A 24,916-nucleotide genomic window follows, 5' to 3' on the forward strand; every position below is an offset into this window, starting at 1 on the left:
AAAATGAATATTTACAGCCAAAAAAAAGCTTGTAATGGGGGAAAGTCAATCGAAGAAAAACGTTACATTCCTGGTAGACGGAAAAAGCACTTGAAAATTATCCTAATTGCATTTTTAAATTCGATTTAATTTCAAAAAGGGATATGCTTTACAATATTTTGAAAATTCTCGAAAAAAAATTAATGGGTTAAGAAATGTCAATCCAAATTTCTACTTTATATAAAATATGTGGATTTCGAAAGTATTCTATGAAATTTCTTAATTAGACAGAAGTTCACAAAGTTGGATTGAGTCTTTCAGCTGGACAAAAAGTATCGAGCGCGAGTTTCGTAATGAGAATGTAATCGTCAAAGCCGTAGGTGCTTTGAGAACCTTCTTTAAAAACAAATCGAAAAAATTGCAGTTAAAATTTCTGGCTGTAATTCCTCAGAAGTTTAAATCACAGTATTCGATTTAAATTATAATATTTACGATATTTTAGGAAATCTATTTAAAGTCTATGCATTAATTGTACGAAAACGAGTACGCAGCGCGAGAGCGTACCCGTGCGTACGTGAAATATGCACGCCCGGCGGGCATATTTTTTTCTTATCCACCAATCACATTATTTTATTTATTTAATCGATTTTCTACCAAAAGAACAATTACATTTAAATTCACATTTGAGCAGAATATTAAAATGGTTCCCATGCGCTATAATTTTCTTCATATTCATTATTAAAGAATAACAATACAATAAAATTATAAAATAAGTTTGCAATCTCAGTGACAGGAACCTAAAATGCCTAAAACTGGTACAGGCTCGATTGTGGAGCATGATAAGGGAGTCATTTTTAGTTAAAAGAAAAAAAACCTTTACTCCCGAAATATTGAGTTTCAAAATTAAAAAAAAAAGTTTTATTGCGAAAACGTAATCAATTCCGTGCAAATAATTCAAGATGTCGCAGAGTTGGTGTATGGCCAATAATGAAGAAAAATATTTTTCAACACTTAACAATAACAGTGACCACATTCGTAATCAGTGTTTAAGAATACATCGATGTCTTTATAAAAAAAGTTTAAATCTTTAAAATATTTAAAAAAAGTGCATTTTCAAATTTTGACACTCAACATCAATTTAGCTAGTATTACCATAGTCATAATCATTGCGTGAAAATACACCCATAAACGATGTTTTACGATAACCATTCAATTTAGCCTAAACTTCATCATGAAAAATGTACCTTTTAACTTTTTTCTCGATTCTTAGGAACAACCAATGCTTTATGAGTGAGTTTGACGTACAAAATGTATTGTCTAAAGGTTTTTTTATTTAGTTAAAAAAACGTCATGCAAATCAATCCATAACTGGCCAACATATCCCTTTGCTGTGCGTATTCGACCAAATAGATGATCACACGAATAAAACAAAAAAAATGTGTAAAGTTGAAATCAATGTTTATTTGTTGCACTATATACAGCCTGTATCGTTGAAAATAGTTATTTTTTACATCATACGTTATGTACATAAAGGACTTATATTTACACTTTATCGAAATCAACAATGATAGACATTCATAATGCATTACAATAGTTTTTCTGAAGAAGCGTTGGTTCAATTTTTTATGATTCTAAAATTAAGTCAGACTTATAAATGACATGTCATCAATTTTACGTCTGAAAAATTATTCATACAGGTTTGTAACTATTACACATAGTTGCAATTATATAACTATGAAGATAAGATGGCGCCCCGCATGAACATAAATTATTCCAAACATTTAACGTGAAATTTCACTCCGATTGTGATGTACACAATATATGTACTCGTGCGACACTAATATCCACATATTATCAATACTCAATTATTGCTAAATTACTATTTTGAAAACTAACTACTTTTAAAGAACGTTGATGTTTTTTCTACCCCCTGAAAGAATCTTCCATGGCAAACAGCGGCCAAAGAAAGTTCGTTGCATGGCTTTTGTTTTCAGTTCCTTTGACGGATCGCCTTCAATTAGACAATCTTACTTAATTTGCGTATCATTTAAGAAACGCACAGCTGGAATTCTCAGTCGTTCCGGCAGGGATCGACCAAGCTTCGTCTAAATTAGACGGGATGAATCTTCGTCGGATTGTGCACTCTTGCGAGTCACATTCTTGCAAATGGAACTTTAAGAACACAAAATTAGCTACGAACTCCTCGCCGTGGCTAAAATTTTAATCGAACATGTTCGATTAGATTTCCCAATCCCTCTCGGTCTCACATATTTGTCTTTTCTACCCCATTTTTTCAATCCTAAGTAGTAGACATTTAGCTAATGCCCAAAGCATACTTTTGTCACACATCAATGAAAATCGTTTTTCTTTCTTTTTTTTTTTAAGAATTAAGAATTAAGAAGAATTAAGCTTGATGAAATTAATGAAGTTTTGAATATTTTATGTTCAGTCGTTGCGCCGGATATTGACACCCTACACAGGTACAGAATAATTGGCATGCTATAACTTTGAAAAAGTTCGTTTACAATTTTTGAAGAAAGGAAAATCCTCGGTCTAAAAAATAATGTTCATTTTTGTCAATAGTTTTACACGAAAAAAATAACTAAATTATCTTTAGAAGTAGGGTTTTCCTGTCCATGAGATCTTCGAAGCTTTTAGAACGTAATTTCTTGCCAAATTCTTGAATGAAATGCTTTTTTTTTTACTTATATACATTTTTTCTGAAGTTGACTTCATATTAAATATTTTCTTTATTTTTTTTTATGAAATTATGAAAGTTTTTTTATAAGTTATTTCAGTTCAAGAAGTTTTCAAGTCGTATTCAGTTCAATGAGAAGTTTATAACAGTTTTGTGATGCTAAGTAAATAAAACATTTCTTTGAAAGGGTATAATTCTGAATGACTCAAATTCAGTGCTTCATTGCCCGCGTTGTTAATAAGTTAGCCAAAATTTGCTAGCAAAGAATTATAATCAGGCACCATTCTTGTATCGAAAGAAATTTAGATAGAGTAACATTTACATTTAAATTAAGAACTTAATTTCTGTATTATAATCTCTGTATTGCGCATTGTTTTCAATCGAACAATTTTCATGATTTATAATTCTCTTTTGAAACCCTTTCGCATTACGAACGTGTTCAATTTAAAAGCTTTCAGGGCAGAAACACTTTCAATTTCGAAACGTAAACTTTTCAGGAGTGTTCTGCTTTAGACACATTCTAAACCTATTCTGAAATTTTCGAAAGTTCACATTCGGAGACTCTAAGAACTCTTTGTTTAAACGGAATCCGAATTTGAAAATGTCACCAATTAAAAGCGTTTTTCTTTTTCACCCAAACTGAATACATTCAAATCTGAAATAATTTAATTTTGATCAAGCTCGGAAGAGAACAAAGCAAGTTACTTATTTCAAATCTGAAATTATTCAAATCGCTTTTACGCTTCTACACGAACCCTGCAACTAATAAAACTGAAGAGTATAATAATACTTATCCAGACACAAGTTCGGCATTTGACATTAACAACAATCCCGTGTAAATTTGATATTTATAAAGATAATTATTTCTCTTTCCCAAACAGTCTTTATCAAAAATGCTATGTTTTATACACTAAGATAATGTAATGTTTTTAATTTAGCCTCATAACTTAATACACGATAAACTGATGTTACATATAAACTATTGATTTGAAGGTATTTTCTTTCTTCTCTCCTCTCTTCAGTGTTGTCTTTTCATCCACTTCTTAAACTTTTTTTTAAAGAAAAAACCGTACCGTACCTTATTTCTAGATATTAAAAGTGTTCGTGTCTAGTTTTAAATACACATTCTTTTTATATACAATGACTCAAAGGATTTTCGCACACGCTTATGTTTTCCATTACCCTGGAAACTCGTAAAGAAATGATAATTTATGTCGCATTCAAAATAAAAGCTGCACTTGAAATCGAAGAGCAGAATAGTTTTTTTGTACCATCTCGACATGGTAGCGAGATTGTAAAACCAAAATAAAGTCACTTCAAATGTACCTGAGATAAACTGGAAAACTCAAGAGTCTCACTCAATTGTCCCGAAATTGTAAATAAGCCTACGAAAGTTATTTCTGAAATGCTTCGGGTGGTACTTGCCCATGTTTGAAGAATTCTTGGAAGGCAGCAAGTGCATTATTAAAGTTCCAGTGCACCTCTTCGAGACACTTCCTACTCCATTCTGCATTCATATTTGTTTGTTGACTTAAGGCCACCAACATGTTGTGCTTAATTTCTTCAGATGGTTCTATGTACGGGGGTTGTACATTCGATGGTCCAGCGGGAGACGCTGAGACAGAAACTTCATTAGCTATGGGACTAAAGGCTCGTTTTTCTTGAAGATCGGTAGGATTTCCTATGTGCAACTGTTCGTTACGAATGCAGAAGCCGCTGCCTTGAGGAACAATTACAAACGTTCTATTGAAATACCGAAGTGTTTCCTTCGCATCAAGTTCTTTAAATAAACCGGTCACTGTGATGATCATCATGCTCTCCTGAAAATTAAATCAGTTCGTAAAAAAAAATTAAATTTCATGATAAAATAGAAGAAAAAGAGGAACGCTGACGAAATATTTCAGCACTACATATTTTCTTACCGTTGCGAGACTGAGATCCATCGTGAATGAGTTCAAATCGTGTTTGGTCGGAGGTATTTCGGATATGAACGAAACAACTGGCAACCTTCCGAGTTTTAAAAGTTTTCGTCGTTTATTGGTATCGTTCAAGCGATACAAGTTTCGGTTCTCACTAAGGTAACCGCTTGGTCTGGAAAAAATCAAATACCGCGTACTTTACTATTAATATTCTTATTTGTGGAGAATTATGTAAAAAGATGCAAAACGAAAGTTCATAATTAATTCCTAGCAGATCAATGTAAGCAAACTGTACATGAATACAAGAAATTGCTATTTAAAACAATGAATAATAAATTATTATTGTATTAATAGATTATATATAATAATCTTTAATTTCATTCATTCACTTTGTCCACAGTGAAGTTCCTATTCCCGCTTATTTATCGCGTGCTTTTGTCTCTTGATTTTTTTTTCTACAAATCAGTTTGGTAGTTCATTAGTATACGCGACAGTTTGTTTTATTATAAAACTTTGTTTCTACTTGAAGTCGTTGCGATTTAATTGAAACCCTTTAGATAGAATTGGAATATAAAAATTTCATTATGTTAGATCAACATAACAATAATGTTTATCTGACTTTCGGATCATTTAAAACTAGGTGCAATGTTGGGGAAATTGCTTAAGGGCATGTGATACTTAGAAAATTGTCGATTTTACCAGTTTTAGGTTCCGACGGCTTTTTTTCTTTAATAATCAATATTTTGTCTTAAAAATTTGGAACATGATAACGATAATGCTAACGGACGTCCCCACACACTTTTTTTTGGTTTAATTCAAAAAAGTTTTAATCTAATTTAGCAAAATCTGATTAATTTACATAGCGCTTAGGAATTTGTATCGATTTTACCAGTTTTAGGTTCCGACGGCTTTTTTTCTAGAATAATCAATATTTTGTCTTAAGAATTTGGAAAATGATAGCGAACATGCTAAAGGACGTCCCCGCACACTTTATTTGTGTTTTTTTTTCAAAAATTTTTTGATATTGCTAACAACGTGTGTACATTTGGAGGTTATGTATGTTACAATTCTTCTGTGCGTTACTTTCAAACTACACAATATTTTTGGCCGAAAACTTTGGACTTGCAAATAAACATAGTAACTAACCTTTTTGCAGGCAATCAAAAAAGTTTATTTCACAAATAATTTCCAGATTATCGGAATGGCAGAGATGAAAAACGACGTAACCTAAAAATAATACATATGCATAAAATCTTTACTTAGCACAATATATTTTTTTGTTATTATCCCTCAAAAAAGAGTCCGGGGACGTCCGTTATGATCTTTTATAGCAGCTCCGAATTCAGTTTTTAAAAATTTTCATTTTTGTGGAAAAAAAACCGGGGAAACTGTAAGTATCACATGCCCTTAAATATTTTCTTTTTTATATACAGAAATATATCTTACATACATATGTAAAATACTTCTGTGAAGCACTTCCATGGATGTATTTATTTGTGCTTATTTTATGCGCAATTTTCTTCCTCATAGGTATCAAATAAATTTGCTTCTGAAAATCTTTTTTTTCAGATAATCAGGAGTATCAAGAGGTCAATCAATGTGTTCTGTTACAACGAACAACTTTTTAACTTACGGTTGTGTTATATCCCAAATTGAAAAAAAAGTTTCCCCATATAAACAATATCACCATTTTTTACATTCTCATAAGAGAAGGTATTAGATTTGTGTAAAATTTGATCCCCCCCCCCCTCACTTTTTGTCAAATGTCCACGTTTTGAGACCCCTTGAATCTGAAAAACAAGTTTTAACAATTATGTCGGTTATTCATAGAATTTAAAAAATCTAACAATTTATCCTAATGACTTTTTTTCAAAAATCAAAACTTACTAGAGTTATAGCATTTTCAAAATCCAGAAAAACAAAATAAATGAACAATTTAAGCCAAATAACGCATGATACAAAAAAAGTCTGTAGAAGAAAAACGTTGCTTTTTGAAAGCCCTACAAGATTATGATAACAACTTTTTCAATTTGATCAAAAAGTTAAAAATTCAAAATTTGATCGCACAAAAAATTTTTGAAACCACATTTTTTCAAGATGTAAAAATTCTATGCACGGTTGTTTATAGTACTTCAAAACTTAAACAATTTATCCTTCTGACTTTTTTTTATAAAAAGAAAATTATCAGAGTTAGAGCATTTTCAAATCCCAAAAAAACAAACTAAAATGAAGATTTTAAGCTAAACAACGCATGATATGAAAAAAAAAATCAGGAGAAGAAAAACTTTGCTTTTTGAAAGCCCTACAAGATTATGATAACAACTTTTTTAATTTGGTCGAAAGGTTGAAAATTCCAAATTTGATCGTACCAAAAATGTTTGAAAACACATTTTTTCAAGATTTAAAAATTCTATGTACGGTTGTTCATAGTACTCAGAAACTCAAACAATTTATCCCCATGACTTTTTTCTATAAAAAGAAAATGATCGGAGTTGGAGCATTTTCAAAATCCCCCCAAAAAAAACTAAAATGAACATTTTAAGCCAAAAAACGCATGATATGAAAAAAAGTCAAGAGAAGAAAAACTTTGCTTTTTGAAAGCCCTACAGGACTATGTTAAAAACTTTTTTAATTTGGTCGAGAAGTTGAACACTTCAAATTTTATCGTACCAAAAATAATGAAAAATCCAAAAATTCCATTTTTTGGTCAAACTATGCAAGATACGAAAAAATGAAAAAGCTCAAATTGCGCGTCCTGGAAAAAACTACAAATTAAGAATGAATCACTTTTCGATTTCAGGTACGAGAGAAAATGAGACAAAACTTGTTCATTCAAAAAAGAGCTATAATTTTTGATAAGACAGTTAGTTTTTACTTTAGTCGTAAAAAATAACATTCTAAATAAAAATATTAAATTTGTTTGAAAAAACGACACAAGGTATGTACTTAAATTACCAGACAAAAGTTGTTCGCCTAAAAGATCTATAAATTTATTATTAATTATTTTTTAATTGGACGAGTAGATCTTCTTTTAATCGTAAAACATAAGATAAAAAATGCAAAAATGAACTTTTTGGAAAAAGCACAGAAAAGACGAAAGAGGACATAGGCTCCTATATAGGACCCTATATAAGTTCCTGTATTAGACCTATGCAGATGCGCAGTAGTTTTTATTTAATCGTAAAAAACAACCTTAAAAATAAAAAAATTATAAAAACAAGGAAATAAGAATTAATATGATTCCATTTTTATGCATATTATGAATTTTAATGATATATTGAATGATATAATGAATTTATTGAAATGATACATGTTTCAGAGCAGCTTAGAATGCAATTTAAAGCAAAATAAGAAACAAATACAAAAATAATCACGATAAATATAATTTGCTTTTTATTTTACAATTTTTTAATAAGTAATCCCTGGCAGAGTTACATAAAAAATGTACTATAATTGATATAAAAGTGTTGCATATAATGTAAAAAAGTTGACAGGTTGGACAAAATCGAGTGAGAAGCACGAAATACGTGATGAGAATGTGTTCGTTAAAGCCAAAAGAGCTTTAACAAAAGAGAGTTCAAAATCACAAAATTACAGTTGTCGGTTAGTTCACCTTTGATTTTAAAAGGTCTGTGCCCGAATACGGAAGAAATGCAAAGACTGCGCGGAATGCGATTGCCCTCAGTCGCGTGCCGTAGGTGCGCTCAAACCGTCGAGCTAAGCTTTTTTAACGAAAGAGAATTCACAGTCACAAAATTACAGTGGTGGATGTTATGAGTCTTAATTTTAAAATGTTTGCGCAAGAATATGCGAAAATATAAAGACCGAGCGCGTAGCGCGAGGTAAATGCAGAATTGAGTGCGAAGCGCCAGATAAATACAACATTGAGCGCGAAGCGCGAGAACCAACAGTCGCGCGCCCTAGGCGCGCTCAACTTACGAGTGAAGCGAGCCGCGCGCACAGCGCGCGATGGCAATGTGCCCGCGTGGCAGGCAGATTTTTTATATTTCATAAGTCACTATTGATTGATCATAAAAGCTCAGCGAAGTTTCGGCAGTAGGCCAATCGAAGCGTCTCGAAGCCGCTGATAATTAAATCAAATTCAGTACTATTATATTCCCAATATAAAAAAAATATCATCATGTAAACAAGGTAAATAATTTGGATTGAAAATTAAAAAACGGTATTAGTAGGCCATGGAAAGTCATGATAGATTGTTCAATAGGTACTGGGGTTGAATTGTATTGAAATATGTCAAAAAATCAGATTAAAAAATTTAGGTTACAAAGCTTCCTCAATCTATGAGGAAGAAAAATTATAAAAATTTACAAAAAATAAATCTACGTTGAAGTTTGCAGTTAACAATTAAAAATTTTAATTTGTAATTCTATAAAGTTAAAATGTTATATCTTTGAAATGTACCTTAAAAAAAGCATTCCAAATTGCATTATTTTCTATTATAAACATAAAATATGGACGAGTCTTCAATTATCAATATTTAAAAGTTGAAAATTTTCAAATTGAAAATCGTTAAAATGTAAGAATTTTCAATTGTAAATCTTAAAAATAAAACTTAGCTGGCTTAGTTAAATGAAATTCACAATACATTTAAGTCATTTGAAATATGTTGTGTATTTTCTTGAAAGTACTTTCTGAAATCAACATACAAAAATTATATCACAAATCCCTAGTGCGTGGAAAGACTAGGAATTTCATAATCAATAAATAGGAGTGCAGAAGAGAGACATAGAGAGAGAAGAGACACGACAAAATGCAAGGAAGAATTGAAGATTTGGAGCTAGAAGAAGGGGGTGGAAGAGGAATGCGGAAATAATTTATTGGTCGAGAACCATAAGGGGCTAACCCTCATTCGGAGAATTTTTGAAGAGAACAGAAAAACTCTATAATTTGTTATTTCCGTGTAATTTTATGTTAGCGTTAACAATAATGAAAGACAATAGTATAATTTGCAACATATCAAGATTTCTGAGCAATACTTGTAGTATTTCTCCAACTATGGGCTCTCAAAGTTTCGAGGGGGCTATCACAAGAAGTATTCGGAGAACATACAAGGGCTAACTCTCAATTTACGCCTACATTCGCGCTAAATTTAACTTAAGATTGACACTTTTTCTTATTTTTCTACGCGAAAACCCGACTTAAAAAAATCTGTAATAATAACCTTAGTGCAATTCGTGGATATTTTCAATAAATAATTATTTACAAACAAAAAACTGAATAATCATTGACGTTACTTGTTGAGAAAAAAAACATGAATCATGAATCGCCATAAAACTCTACTGGGTTAGCCCCTTATGTTCCTAGAGTACGTCATAGGATAGCCTCTTGAAGAACTTTGTTATTTTATTAAAAATCATCAATATTTCAACGGCAAAATACAATTGTTACATGTATTGTAAATAATATTTCAAAATACTCAAATGAATTTCGTATCTTTATTTTAAATACATCAGCTGAATTGTATTTTCCCTGTGATTTATTTCAAAAGTCGTTTGAATGTAGTTTGAATTTCAAATATCTTTAATACAATTTTTGTGAAATACTGCCAAGCTGTGAAAATTACATACCTTTAAAATATAAATCTTGAAAACTAAATAATGTGCAATGTTCTATTTTTGAAATTCGAGAATCTTCCATTGTAACTCTTTAAAGCTGGATAATTTTTAATTGAAAATAATTAAAATTAAAGATTTTTAATTTTGAGAATTTACAAATAAAAATTCAGTTGAAGCGCCCAGTCTTAACCAAGTTGATAAATTTAGTTAACTATGCATTTTTTTGGGTTTAAATTGGGAAAAGGTTAGGGTGAAAATTAATAAACATTTATATAAACTATAACCATCTATGGTTAATATGCACTTGCGTTTTTAGCCACATGCTTTTTTGACATTTTTAAAAACAAATATTGAGTATGAGAACAACAAAAGCCCAGTCTTCGCCAGTTCGGCATCTTAGATCAATTCCTGATTACCAAGACTAAAGATTAATCTTCGCCAAATCGGCGATCTCTTTTAAAAGTTGTGAATATTTTAAAGGCTCTAACTAAGAAAAAGAAAAATTCAGATTTCTATTCCTATAGATAGACTGATTTTGTATGGCGATCACTGGTCAACCTTCGTGTTGTCAAACAGTTATCACCTAACCAATAAATATTAAAATAAGATTTGAGAAGCTATTTCCAAGACTGTTTTGTAACAACGAATTAATTTTGATTATATGATACCATCTTATTTATTAACAAACATTTATTTCTTTACTTATACGCGAAAATTTAAAACTGAGCTTTTACATCATGACTTAAGAAATCCATGATTTTTCTGCCAAGTCGTGACTTTTAAAAAGTAATATGTTTACTCTACTATTCGGTTAATCGTAGTAATCTAAAATAAGTTCACTCTCTTTGTAGGTGTTGAAGTGATTTGAAATTTGGTTTGAGAAATATTTGCGAAGTTTAGTCTTTATTTTCACTACATAAATCTTCAAACTGGCGATCACGGGGGTCTTGGCAAATTCTGTTCAAAAATAACATTCAAAACTTCATCACTGTATATAATACACTTGAAAACTTAAGGATCTTCAGTTGCAAATTTTCGAGATAGACCTATTTCAAAAAGATGTTCAAAATTCTATGATTGTATGAAACAGATGCGTATTTTATAGGCACTTTAGTTCACCTATTTTGCGGGTGGTACACAGAAACAAAGAACCGATAAAAATCGAGTCAGTTTGAATTGCGTATCTGTCATTTTCAGATTGAAAGAATGAAAATGCAATCGGCTGGCCATATTTTTAATCAGTCACCTGAGCGCGGTGCTTTAAATCTGCCATTCCACATTCGTTAAAATGCTTAGTGAAGAGTTGAATGAGACTGACTAACTTGAAATAATTCCTATGGGCATTCTACGATTCATTATTGTGCACATGAATGGGTTGAGAATCAACATGAAATGGATTTCTTAAAAGATCACAACGAATAGTAAAAATAAGATGCACACACAGCAATTTTCAATAAGTGTGAATCTGCCAAACGTATGTAACCGCAGGTTATGTTTCCTGAGTAGAATATGCAGATTAAAATTTTAAAGAATTAATTCTTTCGAATGAGAAGCATGAAGTAATACATTTGATTAGGACAATTCTGATTAAACACAAATTAAATCAATTCAAGTTAAATAATATTGTTATATATTATAACTGATGCGACAATTTATTTATAAATTTAATGATTATTTAGTTGTAATTCTCTTTTTACAATGGTTTTCAATAGAATATTTTGTGCAAGAATGATAAGATTTACACTGAATTAAGCGTCAGTGACATTCAACTTATTCAATGCACATGCTAATGGCTGCAGGGAGTCCACGTGTTAGAAAAGAACTCTGCAATTTTCTGATATCCATTTGCGTCACAAACATCCAAATGTTTAGATATTCAATACCCGCATTATTGTTACAGGTAATTTCTATAAAATAAAACGAGAGTGATAGTTTTTATAAATTTAAGATTGATATCAGGTAAATGTAAAGTTTCATATAACCTACAGATTTGTAACTTTTTCATTTTTCACTTTAAATGAAAACAAGAATTTTTGAACGTAAATTAAAAGAAAAAATTAAGTTTTTGTTGTGTAAAATATATAAATAAATTTTCAACATTCAGATTTGGTGTGACGCAAATATGTGAAAAACAATGTCCAACAAAATATTAAAATGCCTGAAAATGAATATCTATAAATGAAAGTAGAGTACAGGTATCCCAGGATTTTCTTAAAAGTTGCCCATTTAAGTAGTTTTTAATAAATAATTTAAAGTATTTAAATTTAATTTGTTTGATTTAAATTCATAATTTTCTATCAGAACCATTGTTCCTCTATTGGTTAATGCTGATTCATAATCGCTACTGAGGTACGAGAAAACAATTACGTGAACGATTAAAAAAGCCAATTTCTTATTCGAAACTCACGCTAACCCAGAGGGCTCCACAATCCGCAGGTGCAACGTGACCCAGGATCGCTCGGCCTTTTTCAAGATCTACCAATTTTTTTTCGACGGGAAACTGAGAGGAAATTTATGAACCTTTTGAAAAAATCCCAGCTGGAAGAGCTCGAACCCTTTTTTCTGGTATAACTTAACAGAGCTTGAAATACAAAGTATTTTATTTAACTTGTTCGAACTAGGCAATTGCCGATAATTGTTCACAAATAAATGTTTTCGACATTAATAATACTAAATAATTTTAAAAAATAGTAATAATAATAAAAATAAGTGGTCAAAAATCAATTTAAGGCGTTCAAAATTTAAAATCGAGAATCTGTAAATAAAATTATTTCAGAATAAGGGTTCGAAATTAAAAAAAAATTAAAAACTTAAAAAATTGATGTCTAAAAATTTAAAGGAATAGAAATTGCATTAGCGCTTTTAAATAAAAATAATTTTTAATTTGATACTACTTTATAGTATATTGTATGTTTCAAAGTCAAAGCTGCTTAAATTGTAGAATTTTAAATTTAAATTGCAATTACATTGAATATTTTATTTAACAATATCAAAGTGAAGAAAAGTAAACATTCATTATTTTATTTCATAATTCTCAATTTGAGCGTGAAGTTTCAAATAGAAATAAGGGTCTCGAATTTAAGGGTTCCCAGGGGCAAAAAAATAAGGTTTAGGGTTTTGACAGTTCTGGGTCAAAACGAGTAGATCCGACTTATTGGCCTGGGATTGGTAGTAGATACAGGGTCTACCTTTGGAGACAATGTGCCCGCGTGGCAGGCAGATTTTTTATATTTCATAAGTCACTATGTACTTAAATTACCAGACAAAAGTTGTTCGCCTAAAAAGATCTATAAATTTATTATTAATTATTTTTCAATTGGACGAGTAGATCTTCTTTTAATCGTAAAACATAAGATAAAAAATGCAGCAATCATAGAGCATATAGAATGTGCAGCCATATCTATGTCTACTAGCCAAATCCCAACTGCCGATTCATAATCTTACTATTATGTGTCCAAAGGCAAGAAGCCACGTATTTTGTGTATGGTGCAATTCACAAGATACGTGATATGGAAAGGAGAGGAGGTCCTTTAAAGTACCATTGTCCATGTTAACTGCAATGGAAAAAGCATCAAGCAAGGGCGACTGGTTTAAAATTCCTGAAAAATGTATCAGGTATTTTGTGAATGGCCCCAATGAACCCATAACAAACATTCGTTGAATAAAGTATCATATGCGCCATGGGTAGTACGTCTTTCTAGTCAAGCGAGCTATTTATAGGACTTGTCGCCAGCTCTTTCTGCCAACATTACGCTCAGCTATAAAGACACAAGTACAGCACTAGGTGCATAATGTACTGTCAGTCTCGAAAATGGAAGACATCGTTAAGACTCACAATTCCAGAATGTTTTTTAAGAACGTCTTATTACGATATAAAATCCCACATGGAGATATTAATTTGATTTGTTTTTAAATCCTGTAGAAATAAAATCTTTCATTTAAATTAAAGTTACAGAGTATTTAAATTCGATTAAAATTTAATTAAATGTGTATGAAAGCCGATGTAGCTATTTTAATATTTATTTTAATTTCTTTGACGTTTGCTTCATATTTAAGTACTTAATATTTAAAGTGAACGACTTTTTCAGGTTTGAAAGTTTTTAGGTGCCAGTCTGACATATTTATACTGAGAATCTCATGCGCGATTCGTAACTGCCAATTAATAATAATAAATTAATTCAAATTTGAAGTAGCTAAAATTGTGCGCTTTTTTTAAACTTACTTATTGGCACTCAGTACGGAGGCTATTGTCATACTGAAGCACGAGTGTTCGTGATAAGCATCTAGTAAAGGTTGCCGACTCTCACTGTCGAAGATCATGAAATATTGCTGAAGAAACTGACTAGCAATTTCTTGCGCCTTAGGATTGGCGACGAATATCCTTTGTGATGGTGGCAACTTGACTCCTTCGTCCGCCACATCGAACATAATTGGCCGAGGCAAAACTACGCCATCCTTTTCAACACAAAAAAAAATGTATGCGGACTCTATAATCTAATAAAAAAATTTTCATTCATGATTACTTACCAGTCGTAGAAGTTTTGGGAATCGTTTCCGCACGGCACTGTCGTCAAGAAATAAAAGCCAGAAGCCCGGAAGCTCCAAGTTAGTTGTGGTAAAAGAATTTTTCATCGTATTAATAAAGAAATGTCACAATTATAGAAAACGAGGAATTCGATACTCGAATTGCAAAAAGAAAAGAAATTTTGCAATTGAAGCGATCACATATAATATCACGTATGTTTAAGACATTTTAAACACGCTCTTTCCCCTTGTCTCGCTTAAAAAAAAAGACAAGGTCTTATATACCCTGAAGCGTGACATCGTATGTGAACGCTCTCATTGATTTCAAGGGGAAAAAGTACAGAAAACATAAGCTGAGAAACTTAAATCGCCAATATTAGCTGAAAGAAGACTTTTAGAAAATTAGACTGTTTTTTAGTGTATTTTTTTGTAGGTAATAAATAACGTAAAACTTATTTTCAGCAATCATTTTTCAAATTTTAAATCAAGTCATTCAAATTCCACACAGATGCAAAAATGTTAATTTAGCAAAAAATACAGTATGACAAATTTTCAACTAGTTATTCAACATAATACACATTTTTCTAAATAGCAATAAAACATTCTCTAAAATATATAGTTTTTTCCTGAACTTTTTGAAATAGAGGCAGTTTGCTTCGTGCAATCGTGTAAAAGGTTGAAAATAATTCTTACTTCAAGCCAGTGACATATAAAGAAATGTCTGAAAGCTTGCAAGAAAACATATATTATTGACATCAATTTAACAGAGGTGCAGTAAAAGCTCGAAAGGAACGTGAAACCAAAAATTTAATATTTAAGATGCAATTTATTCATACTACTCTGCCATCCAAACTAAAATGATACGTAAGTCCAATCTCAGTCGAACTGAGAAAATCGAGAAAAACTGCTTGCCCAAAAAACTTTGAACATCGAATAAAAATTTGATTAATCTATATACTTTTTCGGAGTAAAAATAGTATCTTATTTTACATTTTGCAATGAAAAATGAATTTTTAAAACAATACCTATCGGAAAATGGAGTTTCTGTTTGTACTAATGGACAAAAGGACACAGTCACTTAAGGATGATTATTTTATCGAAGAGCTCGAGAGCGGCTTTAAAATCCAAGAGGAAAACATACGTCAAGGACACTCCCAACTTTCCGAACGATATTCGCCAGTGCATACTTAAATCTAGCCGAGACTTTTCTGTCTTGGATTTCGGACCAGTATTCGACCTACTTCACAAAATAGAAATATACGTAAGGGCGAGCGACTCTTTTAGTTGATAAACTAGCTCCATACTCGAATAATTTTTACAAATTAAAAAAAAACACAAAGTACTGGAAGTATTTTTTGGATTTGCATGATGATGAAGTTATTATTAGATGCCTTTTACAAATTTAGCGACCCAGAATACCTATTTTCGATAACAGCGCGCAAAATAGCTGCTAACAGATTATTAGTTCCGAACGCCACGAGACTGACAGATTACTAGTTCCCCAAATGGTCACTGAATACCGCACAATGTATTCTCTAATCTCTATCCGTACTGTTGATATGTATAAAATACTGTGGCTCAGACCGAACCGTTTCCAAACTTCGCGCCATACGAGATTACCAATTACAGGCAAGTGGATGACCTGCACGTCAGTCGTATGTTTTCACGACCAAGATTGAGAATATGAGAATAAACATAAGGAGACCAAAGTAGGGTAACCGAAAATTAGCAAATTTTTGTCATATGAAAATGGACCATCCTTCCCGTTTACGATTGTGATTTTTGATTTAAGTACACAGGTCAATTTTTTACATAAAAGATTTAAATAATTGTATTCTTCGTGAAACATCTTATTTTGAGGTGTGGAATCGTAGTTATCCTGCAATGGACGAGGCAGGTACTTTTGAATTATTCAAACTTGATTAAATTTTCACTTTATCAAACAACACTTCACTGTATAAAACATTCACTTAAATATAGCAATTTATATATTTCAATATAATTTACATGACTCAACAAATTGTTTCAACGACAGAAAAATGCTCGTTTTTGGTGAGATCAATATACAGGACTTTGGGCTCCTTATGTCCATTTTCCATGATATCATAAGAATCACGACTATTGATCTCCCCGTAAAGACCTGTCTAACCCTACTTGTGATGTTTTATACTATTAAAGAATTTGTAAGGAAATTTTTTTTGCCCTGTATGCAAAGTTACTTATCGCTAAAGTACGCACGCGCATCAATTCGTAACACAGGTGCACTTTAAGTACAGTCGTTTTTGAAATAAATATGAATAATTAATTATTGATATTAATACCGTCAGATGCAGCTTTCTCTTACGAATCAGGTCATAACAAGTGTAGGGTTAAGCGTTCAAAGAAGGTCGTAACCCACTTGCTTTTCACAAATAGATATTTCAATAAAATGAACTTTTAGGTATAAATTTAAATTAATAAGCTAAATAGTTATAATTTTCTTCTATATTTCAGCTTGACGGAGTTATGTGGCATACGGCCTTATGATCTTGAAAGCAGTGTTAGCTCGGTTCGACCGTGCAAGTACCCTTTAACTAGATCAGACCTTACTAAAGTAATGCATAATTGTTTGTCTAAAATATGCCCGATAATCGACGCGTAGCGCTATCAAGCATAAAACGCAATAAAATAATCATTTTTGAAAATGGTCCGGCTTACGAACGTATACAACTAGATGGACGTTATATATCTTTTTAGTTCGGACGGCATTATTTCAAACTCAATTGCCGAGACTCTCGGCCCTATGTAGGAAAAAAGTAAAATCAATCCTAAAAGACGCGGCGTTCCTTACGGATACCAACCAGCATCAAGTGGCAAATATGGCGCCACCGCATAAATTGTTCAGTTTTTCAAAACAATAAATTGCATGTTGTACGTTACCTTACATATTCAGTTTGCCGAGATTTATACTTATTGCACAGGGGATTTCCCTCTAGGCGTAATTCCTCTAGTTTTAAATCCTTGATTGGATCTATTTGATTGATCTCTCTGATCTGCAAAATATATTAGTTGTAAATGTTAATAAATTTCTTATTTAAAATGTCGTGTGATTTACACTTGATTCAATATGAAAAATTGTAACGACAAATTAACAAAAAATCTTACCCTGTTATCTCCAATGTGAAGAATTTTGAGATTCTCAAACTTGGATTTTAGAACGCTTAGTCGGTCAATAGCTTGCAATTTGTTTCCATCTAAATTCAAGGCTTCCAAGTTCGGAATGTGAGTTGCGACGATATCTAACACTGGCATTAACATCATAGGTTTGAACAAAGGGCAAAAGTAATCGTCGGCAAGTTCTGAAGAAAAAAAATCATTAAATTCAAAAATCAATTCACGAAAATAATTACACAAAACAAAAATATGGCACAAACCTGGGTCTAGATGAAATCTTGAAAGATCTAATGCGTTACTTTCAACCAAATATCTTTTAGTCATGGCTTGTTTCAATCGTTCTTTCATCGCGTCATTCATGTCACAAGTTGGAGGGGCTCCTGGCCTGACACGAACTTGCAGTCTGAATCCATCATTAGTAGTGATCTGGTTATCGGACTTTTGTAATTTCGAAGCTGTAGCCGCATTGTCCACAAAGAACGATGCCTCCTTCGCTGTTACTTTATACTGAAAAAGGTGAAAATAAAAACGACAATGTTCTATATTTTTGGAGCGAAACAAATTTTATTTTGAATCAAAGAAGGTGAAGAAGCAAGAGTGGAAAACTCACCATGATTGGCACAAAGGAGTCGGGTGCAATGTGTGACATAAGATTCCTCAGCACGAATTCTTTCGGATATTTAAATCCGTATGGTATCTGCAAAGAAATCATATTCGTTTGTAATTTAAATTATTACGAGTTTTGCGGTATTTTTTAGAAGATCAAACTTAATACTTACAGTCACTTTATACCAAGAGTTATCAGCCAGAGGCAATGGAACGGGTCTCGAAAATTTATTTGACATTCTTTGTGGCAGTGGACTATTTCTGCCACGCATTCTAGAGGCAGAATTGTAATTGCCTCTACCTCTTCCTCTAAGGACAACTTGCCTGCCGTTATTGTTGCTTCCGGCATTCATCTGTATATCGTCGTCTAAGTGATGTTTGAGAGCAAGATCCAAGTGGCGATGTTTCTCTTTTCCCGGCTTAGTTTGTGCCTTGAAAGATACTCGCGGCCTGTTGCCAACAAAGACGGTGCCGCCATCATTACGACCACTGACTCTGTCATCGTGACCTAAGATGAAAAAATCAAATGATGGCAAGTGCTAAAAATGGTGTCTTAAATTAATATCAACAATGTACCTACTTACATAACAGCAATATTTTACTACTGTAGCAGAAATTACTATTTTGTAAGAACTGCTACAATGGCTTTACATCGAAGCAACTTCTGCTACAATTTCGAAGTTATAGGTTGAAGCCTGATTTAAAATGGACTCGGTTGGAAGTTTTTGGTTGAAACGTTTTATTGATTTTAGAAAATATTCGATCAATTTAAACAAATTTTTTGGTTGAATCTACCAAATAATATTTTGTCAATAGCATATTAAAAGTCATGAATCTATTGGCACTTGGTATGGTCGCGTACTCTAATTCAAAATGAACAGTCCACGTGCGAGAGTTCGTAGCGTCGTGCAAAAAACATAAAAATGTAATCCGTTTGAGTTTGCATCTCGTTGATCCCTATCAAAATAAGTGATCCGAAAACAGAATAGATGTAGAATATGTGATCACGTGAAAAATACGTGAGATTACTTGAATTTGCGTGATGGCCTAAGATGGCATGATTAAGTTTTTGATAAAACAACGGAATGATTTCTTGAATCAAATAACAACGGATCCTGCACAACTTATATTGCAAACGGCTTGCGATGGAATCGTCTTGTGATATTTAGTAGTTCAATAAACTACGCAATAATTCATACAAGATGACACAATTCCATGGTAAGCTATTTACAGTATAAATTCTGATGGGTCCTTTATGTTTAGATGAATTACAAATTTGGTTAAATCAGCTAAAATCTTTCTTAGACCTGAAAAAACACTTATTTGGAATAACTAAAATATTCACTTGGAACGAGCACAATATTTGATTGGATTACCAAAAGTTTAATTTGAATCAACCAAAATATATGGTATAATCAACCAAATTTTCCTAACCGAAAAATCATCTTGGGTCAACGAAATATTTTGTTGTTTATAGTATATTTTAGGGTTGATTTAAGCAACATTCTGTTTATTCAAGCCAATCTATTTTAAAGTGTTTAGATAATTATCCCGGAATTAGCTAACTTTTTTTATATCAAACCTTGTGCATCCACAATCAAAAACTCATTGCCTGGGGACAAAATTTGTACTTTTTATTTAAACTGAATATTAAATATTGTACAGCGATCCGCAACCTAGCCTGCTCTAAATTATAGATAGACACTTTGAGAGTATCAGCTTCCACATCTATTTCCTCAAATCTGGATGACTTGTTCGGATAAAACTTTTATGGTTTCCATTCAGTATCACTTCAGCTCAAAAGTGAAATTCTGGTCCAACTGTACTGCTGCCCTGCAGTTATCAATATAAGGTCGACATTATAGAGTGAATTAATTTTTGATTTAATTCCGAGTTTTTGTTGGTAATATTGTACGTTACCATCGAGAACGTAGCAATTTTTGCTACCTTAGCAAAATTAGCAATGGGAAAAAGCTCTGTCATTGAATAAAATCCTTCGTTCCCAGTTAAGACTTTTTAACATTTACATGTGAAGAGTCCGGGGGCGTAAGGCCTTAAGTGCCCAAACCCGAAATTCTCAGGAGATACAACAAACTATCTAATTTTAATGCTTTTAATTTAGTTTTAAAGGCAAAATGGATTTCGCTTTATTACTTAGCTCTTATGAACCGCGAAAGAAGAAAGTTAAAAAAGCAACCATTTGCAATAAAACCCTTGTTAAAGAAAACAATGGGTTCAAAAAACGCCGAGTTTGACTCAAAAAGAGTTGCACTACTTTTTTTTCTATTAAAAACAATAACAACAAACCAAGAAATTACCCTCGAGGTATTACTTAGCCCTGCAAAACACCCCTTATCAATGAACGGTGCGACTCAAAGAAAGCCTAACTTGATACAGTAAAATTTGCATAGGTGTGAGTGACGTAATGACATAATAGTATATTGTGTATCAAAAGGAGGTAAACTCAGTCTTTTTACCAGAGTTTGCAATAACGAAGCGTAGACTAGCACGAATAGAAGCAAAATATTTCACCCACGCGAGGATAAAAAGACGTGTTCCTCCTTGGGACACACGATATTTTATGTAATGAAGTTATGATTTACAAGTTTATTACGTCTGGCGTAAACGGTTACTTTAAGAATCTCTGCCAAGAACATACAACTACGAAAATGTTGTATTGGAAACAGATTTTTCGGACTGGGATATTATGGTCAATTATGGACTGATCTACATGGATTTTTATAGAAACAATTAAAAGCCATAACAAATAACTTTTGAACGCCAAACTAACTAATAAATCCTTAACTGTTACTGAGAATTAAGAAAAACGTTAAACGTTATATTTTCATAATAACTATCATACATTAATGATTAAATGTACAGTAGCTAATCGATTGGCACATTTTTAATTAAAATTCACTGATAAATAATAGGGGAGGCACACCAGGGTAGGATGGGACACCCGATTTTCTCATAAGCTATGTATGCTGTTTTCAGAATAGCGAAATGGGGCATGTACTGTGACGAAACGGGACCCTTAATCCGGCGGTCATAAAAGTTTTTTGGATCAATAAGAAGTAAAAAATGTGGATTGTTTCTTATTTAAATGTATAAATAAGATATAAACAGACTGTCAAGAAACTCGCACTATATAATATTATAAAATGTAAGTGTACCTTCGTGCGATTGCACCATCTTTATATTAGATTATTTCGTGAGAAGTTGAAAATTTTATTTTTACTATAAACATTTACGAAGCTTCCATTTTTATTCAAATACAGAACTTAGATATTTATCTCTCTCTCTGTAATGTGTATTTTTCCCTAGCATGTGTCGTAGTGTTTTTTATTCATGTTTGAACAATTTGCATGCTTTCTTTCAAACAACGAATAGTAATAATAATAATAATATTTATAAATAAATTTTAATATTTAGAAATGAATATGTATACGTATATAATTTTTATAAACACAAACACACTAACCACTAAGCATTTCTTTAAGTATCTTCGTAAAAAAATATTGTTAACCATAAGAACAACTAAGAACACAATATTTGGTTTTTATAAAATTACATAAACATATAATAGGATAGACATTTCATTTAATATTACAAAAATTAAAGGAAATTTGAGGTACATGTTAGGAATCAAATACCCCATTCCACAAGTGTATGTCCTCATGCTACAAATGTAGACTTAAATTAAAAAAAAACTGCGTTTTGAGGAAAATAATAAAAACAAAGGTACAGTATTAGCAAAAATAATGTAACACCCTTCGATGGTGGACCTCCTCTTCCAATTCTCGGCTCACAATAATAAATAAGAAAATAAATGTTAAACTTTTACAACCTGTACAACCCACAATAAATTTTAACAATTAATATTTAATAAAATTAAAAAATTAAAAACTAAATTCAAGTTTTTGTTTATTGCTGGACTATGTATGCCGCGCATGTATTATTGGCTGCCAGATTGACACAGTGTGATCAGCGATTTAAAGAAAAAGAGGTCCGATTCGATATTTGTCTTTTTTTACACATCTCTCGTAATTTTATATAGGATTTATTGCAATGAAATTGCAAAGAAAGCTGCAGAAATAGAGACTAATATTTGATAGATTGCATACACGTGTTCAAAAACGACCAGTTGCATGAAAGCCATCAATGCGCATTGAGCTTTTTGGATATGATGATTTCTTTCCTCCTACATATTTGCAGACTAACGATTTTCTAAACTGGTAAATTAACAACCAATAAATAGTTTTTTATCAATGCGCCTATCAAATATTGGATATAAATGAATGAATCCTCCCGAAAACAATATAAATTTCTAAAATTCCACTTGACAAAGTGACGAACAAAGAAAGAGTACTAATAGGAAAACTGCGAAATGCTTACGTGAACATGAAAATATGATTTCGAAACGTGTGAAAGATAGTTTACTTACCGAAATAATGCTTTTCTTCCGGGTTCACTGGTCGACCACCGCCTCTGCCACCCCAGTTTGATTTGTTTGATGATTTTTTAGGCATTTTTCTGTCGAAAATTGAAACTCTACAAAACTACAAGAGAAGTCTTACAGCATATCGTTCGTTCTAAGGCAAATTGTCAGGTTAGATTCGTCCGCGTTTTACTGGCGTTACTCCTGATTTTCACGGACTAAATTGTTTAATTTTATCATTTAAAATGTTAGGCACGACGAGCTTAATCAAGTTAAATGATTTATTCAATCGAATCGCTTAAAATTTAAGCGACTTTGACACTTTCGATGTGGACAGGGTCTAAAAAAAGCTTGTTGGAGCACAGACAAAACAGAAATACAGAAATGGTGGATGGCTGTGAATGTTACAGGAGGTGACGTCATATACATAGAGTGATAGAAGTGGCCTCTATGAACGCGGGAATATTTCATTTCTAGACGAAGAAAATTATATACAGAGTGATCTATGTTATTCTATGGATTCAAATATCTCTTAAAATACTCCATTTACAAATAAATTGTTCAGACGAAAATTGTACAGGTGCCACCTATAGTAAATGGCATAGAACCCTACAAAGGTTCATGTATAGAATCCCGTATAGGACCATATCCAGATGTGCAGTAATATTCTATGTCACCTACGGCTGCACAGAAGTTTTTTTTTTGGTTCTCCAAGGGCACCTAGAGAGTATTTTTTGGAATGAACAAAACTAAGAAGCTGAAATACTTATAAGAAACTAAATAGTTATGTGGGAAAGACACATTGACTATTAAATACCATTGCAGTGACTTATAACTATTCGCCGTTGCTCAGTCTCAAGAGACTTAATACTATAATTAGCTTACTCAATCTAATTGATATTCCTAAATAATATTCTTTTTGATATGTCGCTTTAAAAAAATGTACAAAAAAATAAAATTTTTTTAAAAAAATTTCCTCATTATAACGAGTTTAAACATGGAACTCGTTTTTTGTCGCCTTTGTTTCATCTACTACTCAATACTACCAACTGTCAATAATTCGAAAAATATTCCCTAACTTATTAAAAGTCATCACAGGGTGCGTTAAAAACCATTTGAGTTCATAAGTTTGCATTTATTTCTGTGAAAAACTAAAATTCTCGAAAAAAATTGGCCCAGAACTTACCGGTAACTTACCGGTAAGTTACCGGGCGTTCTCGACGTAAGACATAATGTGTGACATAACGTGTGACATAATGTGTGACATAACGTGTGACATAATGCGTTTCTCATTTTACGAGTCTGTATGGTTCATGGCGTGACACTCGACAACAGCTATGCTGAAAAGCTGGAAATCTGCATTACTATGAATCATTTTGAATTAAGAGGGAAATTCAGAAATATTTGAAATTCTTGAGTATAATTGTTATTCGATTATTCTAGAATAAAGTGTAGTCACTTATTAGTAATTTTAGGGTCATAGGTTATAATAAATTTAACAACTTAAGAGCGTGGGAAATAGGTCAGGCGGATGAGTCGGAGCCCCATAAAAATGTTCCTGCTGTAAAAACAGTGACAAAATGCGACGTTTATTGCTGTAATTTATGCGCTTACTCATATAAAAGGAATTTTAGTTGTGAAATAAGTATAAAAATAAGTAGTCAACAACAGCTTTTGCGTGGGTGTCCCTAGACAGGTTGAAATTTATGCACGGGTGAATCATCCCTGAACAAGGTCACACGTGCCTTAGGGTCGTTAAAAGGGATGATTAAGTGTTTTTAAACAGGAGATGAGTCAAAAAGGTCTATATAAAGGGATGTTTTCAATAAAATTAGTCAGTTCAGATCAGTTTAGTCTTTCATTCCGCTCATTCAGTTCATTAAGCTCATTCGTCTCCATTCGTTCATTTCGTTTATTCGTACTGTACAGGCAGCGTTCATTCTAAGTCAGATTTCGGTTTTTTTCTATTAATGCAGAAGTTGTATGCATTATAATTAATTAAAAGACCCTTTTAATTGTG

At 32.1% G+C, this 24,916-nt stretch overlaps 1 protein-coding gene across 1 annotated transcript; it reads right to left on the reverse strand.

Moving 5' to 3' along the window:
* Positions 1-1,420: 1,420 nt before the first annotated feature.
* Positions 1,421-23,261, reverse strand: LOC117170622 (nuclear RNA export factor 1-like). Its single transcript, XM_033357522.1, has 10 exons — positions 22,903-23,261; positions 18,629-18,963; positions 18,460-18,546; positions 18,110-18,356; positions 17,841-18,034; positions 17,616-17,728; positions 14,700-14,736; positions 14,395-14,627; positions 4,600-4,768; positions 1,421-4,497 (listed from the first exon to the last, which is right to left on the reverse strand). The coding sequence occupies exons 1-10, from the start codon at positions 22,985-22,987 to the stop codon at positions 4,072-4,074; spliced, it is 1,926 nt and encodes a 641-aa protein (XP_033213413.1). The 5' UTR covers positions 22,988-23,261; the 3' UTR covers positions 1,421-4,071.
* Positions 23,262-24,916: the final 1,655 nt, after the last annotated feature.

Source organism: Belonocnema kinseyi, chromosome 4, assembly GCF_010883055.1.
Source record: "Belonocnema kinseyi isolate 2016_QV_RU_SX_M_011 chromosome 4, B_treatae_v1, whole genome shotgun sequence".
NCBI classification, from domain to species: Eukaryota; Metazoa; Arthropoda; class Insecta; order Hymenoptera; family Cynipidae; genus Belonocnema; species Belonocnema kinseyi.

Bases quoted from the DNA above. Each gene is read 5' to 3' on its own strand.
- LOC117170622 (XM_033357522.1), bottom strand. From the start codon at position 22,987: ATGCCTAAAAAATCATCAAACAAATCAAACTGGGGTGGCAGAGGCGGT. The intron at 18,964-22,902 runs GTAAGTAAACTA...TTTTCATCTTAG, and splicing joins GGAAGAAAAGCATTATTTCG to GTCACGATGACAGAGTCAGT. The intron at 18,035-18,109 runs GTTTGTGCCATA...TTTTTTCTTCAG, and splicing joins AAGATTTCATCTAGACCCAG to AACTTGCCGACGATTACTTT.